We start from the raw sequence: 12,511 nt of genomic DNA, 5'->3' as shown, positions 1-12,511 counted from the left end.
GCAGTGGCGTCAGTCTCAGTGTCCCAGGCCCCGCCCCCTCCCTGGCAAACTGAGGGCAGCGGCGTCAGTCGCGCCCGGGCGCCCCGCGGGCCCCATGGCCGCCGTGTTCCTGGTGACGCTGTACGAGTACTCGCCGCTGTTCTACATCGCCCTGGTCTCCGTCTGCTTCCTCGTCACCAGCGCCGTCGTCCTCGGCTGGTCAGTGCGCGGGGGGACGTGGGGTGCGATGGCGCGGGGGCAGGGCCGGGCTGGACGCGGCTTGGAGCGACCTGGGCTAGTGGAAGGTGTCCCAGGGGGTGGAACTGGGTGGGCTTTAAGTCCCTTTAAGCTCGTTCCTTCTTTCAGCAATACCAAACTCTTCTGAATATTTTTTGTAACGTTATTCACGATATCGGCAAATTCTGTGTTTGTATGTGCTGAACTGTGTGTGTGTATTGTCCAGGGAAGGGAAGGGAGCTGGGAAGGGGCTGGAGCAGCAGGAGCGGCTGAGGGAGCTGGGAGGGCTCGGCCTGGAGAAAAAGGAGGCTCAGGGGGGACCTTCTGGCTCTGCAACCCCCTGACAGGAGGGGGGAGCCAGGTGGGATGTGCTCCCAGGGAACAAGGGACAGGTCGAGAGGAAACTGCCTCAAAGGGAGCTTCAGGTTGGGCATCAGGAGGAATTTCTTCACAGAAAGGATTGTTAAACATTGGAATGGGCTGCCCAGGGAGGTAGTGGAGTCCCCATCCGTGGAGGTGTCCAAGGAACAACGGGAGGTGGCACTCAGTGCCATGGTCTGCTTGCCATGGTGGTGTTCAGTCACAGGTTGGACTCGATGATCTCTGAGAACTCTTCCAACCTCCACGATTCTGTGATTCTGTAGCTGATCTCCTGAAGTGTCTCCAGGGGTGGTGAGTGAAGGACCTGCTGCTTGTGCTTGGGAGGACCCAGCAAAGGTGTCACTGTTGCCCTTTTTCAGAAACGTTTCTCAGGTCCCTGAACGTTCGTGACTCTCAGGAGCTTCTGTAATTGTGAATACAAGTGGAAGGCATTGATTAGCAATCAAAACATTTCATGGAGGAATTGTGGATACACCTCAGAATCACAGAGAGAATAAAACTGAGTTTTTGAACTTCCCCTTGTGAATATCTCATTAATATCTGCAGGGCTGTGCTTCAGGCTTTTCCCTTGTTTACAGCACTTTTTTTGGCCACCCCTGGCTCACACCCAGAGCTCTGTTGGTCTCAGGGTGAGCAGAGCACATCTTTTGATCTTTCAGATATGTTTTGTGAGAAGTTTGATTCTTGTCTTGCAGTTCCTCCCCAAGTGTTGGGTGAGTGGCAGTGAAGGGGACTGGTCTTTTTGTTTTTGTTTCTTTGTGCTGGATGAAGCTCCACCTCATTGTTTGCTTGGGGACAGAGGTGGTAGAAATCCTCTTTATAAGTCTCTCTGTCCCACTGCACTGATGGTATTAAGTTGCCATCCAGTTCTCTCCACTTCTTTACTTCATCAGTTCTTTAAAAAAAAAAAAGATACCTTTATCAGCAGTGTCATCTTGTTTTAAAGATATCTTTAGAAAAAGATGAGACTGGGCCATGATTCAGATAAATCTCCAGCATATCTAGCCCCAAACCAGCGATCCTTTTGTAATTTAATCATTATTTATCTGCTTATAATAACTGCTGGCCATCATCTGGTGGAAAATGTTTGGCAATAGGTGTGCACACAAGATCCTTTTGTGTGTGCATGTGTCTGCTGTTGCCTTTTGGCTACAGGGTGTTCAAGAGCAGTGTCCAGAGGCATTTTTATTTCGGGATCAGAGATTCCAGGTGCACCTGCACTTGGTGTTATTGCAGTTTATGGAAATACATGCAAATTTTCTTCAAACAAGAGTGTTGAGGGACTGTTAATCGAGGCAAGGAGCAGCCAGGAGCTCAGCACTTAAAAATGAACGTGTGGGCAGGTGCTCAGAGGTACTGGCTGTTCCCTCTGAGCTCTGCCATTCCAAGGCCATGTCCAGGAGCATCTTCTAAGGAACTTCCCTGTGCCTGGAGCTGCAGTTACAGCTCAAGTGCTCCTGAACTTGCTCATGAAAACAACTCAGCCCTTCATTTGCCACACGGAGCACTGTAAATGCAAATGGTGTCACGGGAGCACAGGACACCTGAGCTATTGCTGGAGTGGCATTTGGTTCTCCCCCATCAGTTTGGGCATTAATTTGCTCTGTAGATGTGTTTGGGGTGGTGTCAGCCGGCCTGAAAAACAGCAGCAGCTCAGGAATGTCCCTGCTCTCATTTGTGTGCCCTCACACTGGTTGGAGGAGCATCTGTTTTTACGGCCAGCCCTGGATACCTGTGGCTCTGCTCAGAGCCCAAGTAGGTTATTACTTCCAGAGCCAGCCCAACAGGTGCCCTGGGCACAGGGATGGAGTGGAATTTAGATCACCTGACTGCCTGTGCACTGTGTTTTTAGCTGCAGGTAAATGCTCCTGCTGGGAGGAGCTGAAGGCTCAGCACCTGCTGGGAGTGCAGCTCTTTGGAGAAATCAACTCATGAACAAACCCATTGGAAGCTCCTGCCTTTTCTAAACCAGCACTGCTCTGAAGAAATTAATTTTCCCCTTTACCAGCTCATCATATGGATTGTTAGATCATAAAATAAAAGCTGCATCTTTATTCATCCCTCCACACTGAATGCTGCCTTAAAACTTACAGAAACACCACTCTTACTGCTGAACAGAAAGGCCTCTCTGCCTTCAGCTGCTGCTAAAGCTGTACCAGGTTCTCTTTTCTCTTGCTGCTTTTCGTGGGGATTGTCCTGTTGCTTTTGACCAGCCAAGAAAGTTTCCAAAGGATGGGGTTTTTCCTTAGGAATCAGCCAGATGGTGTAAAACAGGGAGGCATCTGTGTGCACGGCTGGAGAGATGAGCTCTGTCGAGTTTTGGGTACTGAATAAGTGAAGCAGCTGCTGCACCCGGTTCCTCTGGGAGATGTTTCCCTGGGGTATTTCCCTACAGCCCCACTCAAGTCAGGGGGGGTGTTTTAGTTGCAGCAGAGAGAGATTTGACCCTCCCTGTGCACAAACCAAGTGTGGCCAAGAGCCCTGTATGATGACAGTGGTGAAATGCAAATGTTTCCACCAAAGGAATGGTTTGAAACTGAAAGGGAGAAGCTTTAGACTGGATATTGGGAAGGAATTCCTGGCTGGGAGGGTGGGGAGGCCCTGGCACAGGTTGCCCAGAGAAGCTGTGGCTGCCCCTGGATCCCTGGAAGTGTCCAAGGCCAGGTTGGATGGGGCTTGGAGCAACCTGGGCTAGTGGAAGGTGTCCCTGCCCGTGGCAGGAGGGTGGAATGAGATGGACTTTGAAGTCTCTTTAACCCAAACCATTCTGGGATGCTGTGGAGTAATAGGTATAGAATATTTTCCACCAGCTCAGTCTCTTTCCCCTTTGGTGTGTCTGTGACACTCAGGCACAGATGATGTTAAATGGCAAAGGCAAATATTTATTAGACTGCCAGGAGCAGATTGTTGCTACTGAGAATGGCTTTGAGGGGGTTTTTTCCCTCCCTTGAAGTAATTTTCTCAACTTGAAAGTCACTTTTGACTGGTGTTTTTCCCTGTTAATCCTATAAAGGGCAGCCCTCCAACACAGATCAATGGACCCAGTGTCAGTAAAAACTCTGCTTTTCTTCTTCATTTGACACACAAGGCTTAGAAAAGATTTTTAAAACCAGGAAAAAGTAGCAGTTAAGCTACAAAATTGTCTGTCTGGCTCAGAGCTGTATTGTACACGAAATTACTTGAGCAATTTCCAAACCAAGTGCCCTTTTCAGCTTGAGCTGCTGCTACGAGACCCACCTTACTGTAACAGCTGCTGTCTCAGGCTGCTGAATTCAGGGAAGAGCAGTGCTTTGAGCCATTTGGATTTCTCCAGCACCCAACGTTCTGAGGATTGCATAAATCAAAATTCAAAGCCATGAAACAGGCCATCACTTCAGCAGTACAGGTGGCAGCAACCAAACCACAGATTCGGGAAGGAACAGCCTGGGATAATTCATAAACCTTTCCTAAAATGCATTAACAAAGACTCCCACAGTCTGCATATCTGGGACTCTTCTCAAAAGCTTCTCTAATCAGCTTTTGGTTATTGGAAGTTATGGCTGACACCTTAAAAAGTGAAAATTTTTTTTCCCAATACCCAACTGAACCTCTCCTGGTGCAGCTTGAGGCCGTTCCCTCTCCTCCTGTCCCTTTTTCCCTGGGAGCAGAGCCCGACCCTCCCCCCTCAGCTCCACCCTCCTGTCAGGGAGTTGCAGAGCCAGAAGGTCCCCCCCTTGAGCCTCCTTTTCTCCAAATTATTCTTCCTTCCTTTCTTTTATTTTTATTTTGGTTCATGGAGTTTTTAAACTTTTAATCCTTTGCTTCCTTTTAGTATCAGAATATCACTTAGTCTGATGTTCTAGTTACGGCTTTGAAGGGGTCTCAGTGTCTCAGCTTTGATTCAGAGTCTTGATTATTTTGCACTTGGTCTCTGGCTCAAAGCAGAAGCTTTACAGCCCCTGATTTAATATCAGCATTTAGTTGTAACTGAGGTTTAAATGGGAAATGGGGATCTCAGTCTCTGTAGATACACCCAAAAATATCCCAGGGCTGAATGATTTCCTCCAAGGTTTTCCTTTGGAGCACCCAGGCCATTAAGGCTGTTCCTTCTCTGCAAATAGTGATTTTTTTTTTTCCAGATCTCATCCAGGGATGGGATGTGCAAGACTCAACTGGGAGGAAGCTCTGGCCTAACCCTTTACCACTAGAGGGCATTGACCACTTCATTAATTGTATTCCCTTTCTGGAAAAGCAGGAGTGAATTATCCCTCCTTTAAAGATTCCTTGTGTCCTGTCTTCTGCCACGAAAAGCTGGAGTCAGATTGGCAGGATGTGTCATCCATGCATCCAAGCAGATATTCTGGAAAGCCAAGCCAGCTCTTATTTGCTGTGCTATTTAGAGCTGGAAAAAAAAATGCAAAATGTGTCAACACTTAACACTGAACCCACTTGTTGTTGTTTTTTCGTGTCCCATAGGTTTGGGTTGGGTGTCCCTGTTATCCTGAGGAACTCAGAGGAAACAGAATCCAGCACAAGGGTATTGAAAAAGCGGATGAGACAAGTGAAGAATCCCTTTGGGCTGGAAATCCCTCGTCCTGCTGCAGCTTCACTAACAAGTCAGTGGGTCTCTGATGTGATTTTTGTCATTTTGGGTTCCTGAACTTGGTGCTTTCTGTTTCCTTCACAGAATCATAGAATGGTTCGGGTTGGAAGGGACCTTAAAGATCATCCTCAGCCTTGCTCTCAACCCTTTTCCTTGATCATAATTCCTCCCATCCTTCCAGCAGAAATAATTTGTTTCACAGCTTACAAACGGGCTGTTTTTAGAAGTGAAATGTTTGGATATGTAAGTACTGCTTAATTCTCATTAATGAAACCCTTCCTGCTATTACAGATCTTTAAGTCACTAAAACATTTGCAAATTACCAGCTCCTGTGGGCGTTCCTGTAAATTTAACAGAATCTATAGAATTCATTATGGAGCATGTGCCACCCACTTAAGTCTAAGCCCAGATCTCCAGCAGTGTTTGCAAGTGCCCTACTTTTAAATAATAAATAGATAAATAGAAATCTCCCTCTTTTTCTGTTTGTGCTTCAGTGGAAGCTGAATTTAAATATCTGTTTGGATCAGAGTTCAATTCATTCCTAATATCCTTGAAATCACCCACAGAAGGAAACGAGATTCCTGCTTTTCTGTGTCACTGGGGAGCAGGAACCAAAGCTGAGAATCTTCCACCCATGTAGATGTGGGGCCTCCCAGTGCACCAGGAAGAGCTGCTGCACTTTTACCCCCTCCCTCAACATAAAAACCACCCAACACAACAAACCCAACAGCTTAATCTTCAGGTAATATGTTTTTTTTTCAGGAGCTTTGGGTACTTCTGCTCCTGTTTGTGCAGCAAGTGTTCAGAAGTTGCCTTGGAGGTACTCGATTTTTGGTAAAGAAATGGAGCACGTAGATCTTTTTCTCCTCCCTTTGCATGATCAAGAGCCTCATTCTTTGAGACCACAGAGAGTTTTGTAGGCCAGTGATCCAGTTAATACCATTGTCTGGGGAGGGAATGGACTTTGGGCCAGGGCTTGTGCTCTTGGATCTGCCTGTGAGTGTGTAAAGTGTTACCAGAAGTTAAAATTTACCCTTCATAAAACGCATGTGCTACTTTTTTGAGCTTAATGAGCCATTTTATCTCCTCACACTGCCTTCCCCCTCTCCATTGACTTCCACAAACACTAAGCTGAGTCTAAATTGTTAGAAGGTTTGTCTATAATGATAAATAATTTATTTTATACTAATGTTTATCATTTTAGGGGTGACCTAATTGCAGCCTTCCACTGCCCGAAGGGAGCCTACAAGAAAAGTGGAGAGGAGCGTTTTACAAGGGCATGGAGTGCCAGGACAAGAGGGAATGGCTTCAAACTGCCAGAGGGCAGGGTTAGATGGGATACTGGGATGAAATTCTTCCCTGTGTGGGTGGTGAGGCCCTGGCACAGGCTGCCCAGAGAAGCTGTGGCTGCCCCTGGATCCCTGGAAGTGTCCAAGGCCAGGCTGGATGATGCTTGGAGCAACCTGGGCTAGTGGAAGGTGTCCCTGCCCATGGCAGGGGGTGGAACAGGATGATCTCTAATGTCCCTTCCCACCCAAACCATTCTGGGATTCAGTGAAGTTGTTTTTCTTGAAGAAGCTACACTTAGCAATTCCAGAATTCCCACGTGTGGGTGAGCTCCTGAAATCCTTCTCTTCTGTCTCCCAGAGGGTGTAACCCTGACACCTGACTGTCTGGAGGACTGTGTCCTCACCTGCTACTGGGGCTGCAGCGTCCAGAAACTCCACGAAGCCCTGCAGAAACACGTCTACTGCTTCAGGATAAAGACTCCTCAGGCATTAGAGGATGCTCTGTACAACGAATACCTCTACAGACAACAGTACTTGTATCCTTTTTTTTTAAAGCTATTTTGACAAAGTACGTTGATTTTTTTTTGGCACGGGGGGTTGTTGAGACCTCGTGAACATTCGGCAGTTTTTGGCACGATGTGTTTTATGAGCAAATATGATGGCAAATGTTCTGTGTGCAGACGTCAGGTTTGACTGCAGTTGCAGCCACACTGATTGTTTTCCTTGACACAGACAAAGCATTAAAAAAAATGACAAGGAAGAGAAATATTGCCAGTTACCAGAAGATGCTCAAGTTGTGGATTTTGGCCCCGTGCCCAGATCTCGCTATCCCTTGGTAGCACTGCTGACGTTGGCAGATGAGGAAGACAGAGAAATTTATGATATTGTAAGTAATGTCAGAATATATTCTAGAGTCACTGTATTTAAGGTCTGAATGTTTCAGGAGGGAGGCTTGAATAAAGCAGCTTCCCCTAAAATTTGGTCCTTCACTTGTCACCGGTGTCTCCAGAGCAGCGTGGAGGAAGAACAAGGATGATTTTAATGTAAAAAAAGATGTGTGGCATTTAAAAGAGGCTTGTTTCCCAAAGCTCCTCTGTGCCAAGGTCTCTGTGGCCAAAGGAAGGAGGGTTGTGGCAGGTCAGTAGCCTGTTACTCTGATTTTTCAGATCACACAGACCCGTGGTGGAGCTCTTGTGCCGAGATGGAATTTTGGATTCTGTTGGCGAGGCAGGAGGGTGGTTTTTTTTTTTTAGTGTCTGGCACAGATACTGAGCTGATTGCTGACTTGGCTGTTAGAAACACAGAAATTCCCTTTCTGCCACAGGTCTGTGTCGTGCAGTTCTGTCTCACAGGAGCTCCAGGTGAGTGGCAGGAAGGGGTGAAGGTACAGATGGATAGGAGATACTCAGCTCCCCAAAAAAGGATCTCCTCCTGATCTCTTACTGTTAAAGCAGCTTCAGCCTTGTCACATGCAGCTCAATATGCTTTATATACCCTAAATTAATTATTTTTTGAGTTATATGAGATACATTTTTCTGTGTTAGCACCAACTGCTTGAACAATGACACAAGTGCCTAAATCCATTTGAATGCTTTTCCATGCATTCATCTGGAAGTTGTGATCACACCAGTGCCTAGGAAATCTGTCCTCTTTCCAGGTGATTCCTGTCCTTGGCTTCTTGTCACCTGACCTTAGGACTGCCCTGCTCCCTCCTGTCCCCACTCGAGGTGTTTCCTGCAGATTATAAATTTTTTATATGTTTATATATACATTTTTATAGTTTAACCTAGAGACTGTAAATTTAATATTTGAATGTGTTTGACACTAGCATGGACATGACTTTGTAACACCTCTCTTTTGTTCCTTAGCATAGCAGAAAGGGGTGCAAAGAGAGTGGGGGGGGAGTATTTTTCCTCTGGTTTTGGAGGAAAGGAGCTCATCTAGAATGCATAAATCTGGTCAAGGAGTGACTCCACCATGTCCTTGCCAGACAAATGTCAGAATTGCATCTGGGTTGTTGAAACAAACTTGTAAAATACAAATATACTGTGGAAAAGGATATTTGTCAGTGTGATATAACCATTTTGAATTATTTTGTGTGTGTGTGTGTGTCCATCACTACTGATGGTACTCCAGTATCTCTTCCTTGGGGGGTCTGATTTTCCAGTATATCTTTCGTAGGGGGGTTGATTTTCATCCTGACTGGTTTTGTCACCAGATCATCCCTATTTGGTTTTGTGCCATGATTTTCCTCTAGCTCCAGAAAATTAGCATGGCCATATATAAGAGTTACAGAAATTATTTGGAGACTGGCAGGGCTAAGTTGAAAGAAGCTTAGATCTCAGGTATTGTGGTTTAGGGAAAAAAAAAGACCTTTTCCCCACAGAAGAGTGAATTCAGTATAAATCCATATGTGTAAGTACAGACACATTTAAACTCTTTATTTAATTAGCCATATGTGGATTTTGAAGTGCAAGTCTGCTTTGCTTTTAATTTTCTTTTTTTTTTTTAAACAAAACAGCTTCTATATTTCATTTCACTTTTGACAGCTTCTGGGAACTACAATAATACTGAATTTCACTTTCTTTTTTCCCTGCTTTTTAGAGGCTATTACATAATTTGGGCAGGCTGGGGGGGGGGTTTAGGCACAGCAGGCAAGCTTAGAGGGCTTGTATTTCCAGAGAAACTCCTCCAAAGGCAACCCGTGGGGTTCCAGAATCCTTTCCAGCGAAATTTGTCTTTTGCCTGCTCTGTTTACAAGCCAGCAAGTGACATTTCTAAAGGCTTTTCAGAGCCTAAAAACTGTGTGTTTGTGAGGGAAGGGGGAGAAAGTGGAGAAGACTTTTGGGGAAGTCCTTGCAGTTTGTCAGCTCCTCGTGACTCAGGGGAGTGGGAAGGGGAGTGTAGGAGCTGCTGCTCCTGCTTGAAGTTCAGTATCCAGTTGGCCTCTCCAAGGCACATCCATGGCTGTGTGAGGAAGCCCTGCCTCAGCTGCACAAACCTTTACCTTCAGGGGAACTGCAATTGCTCAGTTGCCTTTTGCAGTTTGGGGCTTTAATTCCATGAGGTGGGAGCAGCCAGGGCAGGTCTGCGCCCTAAACTGGTCCCAGAAGGGCTCCTTATGGAGGAGCATCACCAGGGGATCTCTTGTGCCACATCCTGGTTTTGCCTTGTCCAGCATATTTTTTTTTTTGATCTGTGCTTGAAGTCAACGTTGTTGAATTCCTGGTTGTCCTGAATTAAGCAGGTCAGAGGCTGTGCCAGAGCAAATCATGGCATCCCAGAATGGTTTGGGTTGGAAGGCATCTTAAAGCCCATCTCATTTCACCCTCTGCCATGGGCAGGGACACCTTCCACTAGCCCAGGTTGCTCCAAGTGTCATCCAACCTGGCCTTGGACACTTCCAGGGATGGGGCAGCCACAGCTTCTCTGGGCAACCTGTGCCAGGGCCTCACCACCCTCACACACAAGAATTCCTTCCCAATATCCCATCTATCCCTGCCCTCTGGCACTTTGAAGCCATTCCCCCTTGTCCTGTCCCTCCATCCCTTGTCCCAAGTCCCTCTCCAGCTCTCCTGGAGCCCCTTTAGGCCCTGTGAGGGGCTCTCAGATCTCCCTGGAGCCTTCTCTTCTCCAGGCTGAATGCTCCCAGCTCTCCCAGCCTGGCTCCACAGAGTGATATAGTCAGAGGGAAAGTCACTAAACTTGGCTTTTATTCTGTCTGTAGATTGCAATGGTGGCTGTAATTCACATTCCTGACGAAAGCTACAGACTTTCCTGCAGAATATTATATCAGTATCTCCTCCTAGCTCAAGGTCAATACCACGACCTGAAGGTAAGACACTCACAGAGTCTTGTTTCGCTGGTGTGACAGTGTTAAGTTTAGTTCATGTGGGCTTTCAGGAGCCTAAATTAGTACAAGGCTTTTATTGTCATGCAAAGAACTGGATGGTGGTTAAAAATATTTTATCAGCTAGGTAGTTCCTGAGGAACTTACTGTACAGAAATATTTTCTGTGAAAATATTCAAGATTTCCTGGAGAAATTACTTGGTTCTAGTCTAGGAGTCCTGGGTCGTGTCCACTTTGTAAAGCAGTAGAAGAAATGAGCTGTTAAATGCTTCTTCTCTCCAGAATAATTATTTCCTTGCTAGTCACTCAAACCACCTCTTTCTCCCAAACTCCCCTTTCAATCAAGAAAGTTTCAGAAGAAACTTACTTTAAAAAATTCCTTTTTCCTGCAGTACGTGCTCCGAGGTCGGGAGTCATACCCAGAAGAATTTATGCTTCACGTAAAATAAGACCAAAAAAAAAAAACAAAACAGAGTAGGGGATTGGAATATGAGCAAGAGCAGAATGGGTTGAGTGAAGTGGACTTGACAGCTTGGTGGAGATAACTTTGGTAGGAATGGATGGAAGATCCCTCTGGGCACGGAGACTGATAGACCAGAAACAAACCCGAGCTGCTCAGAACCTCCCGGTAAAGTTCATGCGTGACGTTCACTTGATGCAGCCAGGATCTGATGACTTATCCTTAATATTTTCCCAGTGTTTTATGTGATTTTTTTATGCCTCTGAAATGCCTTTTACTGAAGGCCAGGCAGCTGTCAGGACCCACACAGAGTCTGGCACTGTTTATCCCAGAGAAGTGACCCAGTGGAACTTGTGTTGCACGTGTGTGTGTGTGTGTGTGTGCAGGGATTGGGGGAGAGCTTGCTGACTTCTAAATATTCCTGTTTATGTGTATTTTAGCAACTCTTCATGTCTGCAAATAGCCCTGCACCATCCTCAAGCAATACATTCCCTGGGAAGAGCAGCACTGACAGGACCTTGCTGGAAAAGGGCGGGCTGGCTGGGAACGAACCGGAATTGCAGGAAGAAAACAGCAAAGACTGTGTTGTTTGCCAGAATGGCCCCGTGAACTGGGTCCTCCTGCCCTGCAGGCACACGTGTCTGTGTGATGGCTGTGTCAGGTATTTCCAGCAGTGTCCCATGTGCAGGCAGTTTGTCCAGGAGTCTTTCCCACTCTGCAGCAAAAAGGAGCAAGACGAAGACGAATCGACCCATGGCTTGCAAGATGTTCTTCCTGGAAGAGTTTTTTAATGGGAGACAAAAATAGAAGACCTGGGCTGTGTGCACGGAGATTAAATGTGGAAGCCAGACTGTTTATGGGAGGATATGTAGCAGTAACTTGTAGGGTTTTTGCTTTTTATTGTCAGGTAATTTTCAGCTTCCTTATTTTTCCTCGCTCCATATGCTCGCAGGAGCACTGTGCTTGTGTGCAATGTGGACAGGAGAAGTGCGTAGGATGTCTCTGAAGGATGTGATTTTATTTATAACTGCTTCCTAGTTTTTCTTGGAGCACTATTGGAGGCTATTTCGACTACTAAATTTAGTGTGTCTACTAAAAAAAGAATAAAAACTTGCAAGTGCAGTTGAACACAGCTCATTCTATATTTATTGCATTTAAAATACTAGAGCCATGTGTCATCTTAACTTGGTATAATTTAGGAACTTAGCACTTTACAGAATGTACCATATGAAGGAAAGTAAATATTATTCATTGTTAACCCCCTTGTGTATTTATTTTGTAGCTGAAGGCTGGACTGTGGCAGGAGCTGAGAGTGGAGGGATTCAGGACAGAGTTTCTGGCTGGTTTGAAGGATCTGTGTGTGTGTGTGTGAGGGACTTCAGCCAAAGCCCTTTGGAAAGATTTCTGTTGATTATTCTTGAGCTACACATTGGTGACACTTTCAAGTCTGAGCCCCTGCTATGACATCTTGAGACACAGACTTTCAGTCTTGTTGGCAATGCCTGTAAGAACTTGTTCTCCATGCAAGTGGTGGTTAATCACTCCCCAGAGTGGTGACTTGGGCAGTTTTGTGGTGCTTTGGGGGATTTCCAACTCTTTTCACTTGCCTGGTCAGCTTGGATGCAAAGTTAACCAGTTACTTTTATCAATAGTCCCAGGGAATTTATTTGCTCTAACAAAGAAAGAAGCTAAAGAATAGCAGAAAATTATTTCTTTTCTTTCAATGGCGTATT

General features: G+C 45.9%; 1 protein-coding gene across 2 annotated transcripts in view; it reads left to right on the top strand.

Moving 5' to 3' along the window:
- The window catches only part of CGRRF1 (cell growth regulator with ring finger domain 1), a 16,437-nt gene extending 4,401 nt beyond the window's left edge, over positions 1–12,036 (top strand). The window contains exons 1-6 of one of the 2 annotated variants that reach the window (XM_027662587.1): positions 48–198; positions 5,053–5,192; positions 6,827–7,004; positions 7,207–7,354; positions 10,196–10,303; positions 11,219–12,036. In XM_027662587.1, the coding sequence (XP_027518388.1) occupies positions 95–198; positions 5,053–5,192; positions 6,827–7,004; positions 7,207–7,354; positions 10,196–10,303; positions 11,219–11,569 (1,029 nt within the window). In that variant the 5' untranslated portion in view covers positions 48–94 and the 3' untranslated portion in view covers positions 11,570–12,036. Of the gene's footprint in view, positions 1–47; positions 199–5,052; positions 5,193–6,826; positions 7,005–7,206; positions 7,355–10,195; positions 10,304–11,218 lie in introns of those variants that run through there. The other variant, XM_027662586.1, reaches the window with a different exon arrangement.
- The last annotated feature ends 475 nt before the right edge of the window (positions 12,037–12,511 follow it).

Source organism: Corapipo altera, unplaced genomic scaffold (genome assembly GCF_003945725.1).
Source record: "Corapipo altera isolate COAL_440 unplaced genomic scaffold, ASM394572v1 169, whole genome shotgun sequence".
Classification (NCBI taxonomy): Eukaryota; Metazoa; Chordata; class Aves; order Passeriformes; family Pipridae; genus Corapipo; species Corapipo altera.
Note: the sequence above shows the minus strand (reverse complement) of the source record. Positions and strands in the feature narration are given on the sequence as shown.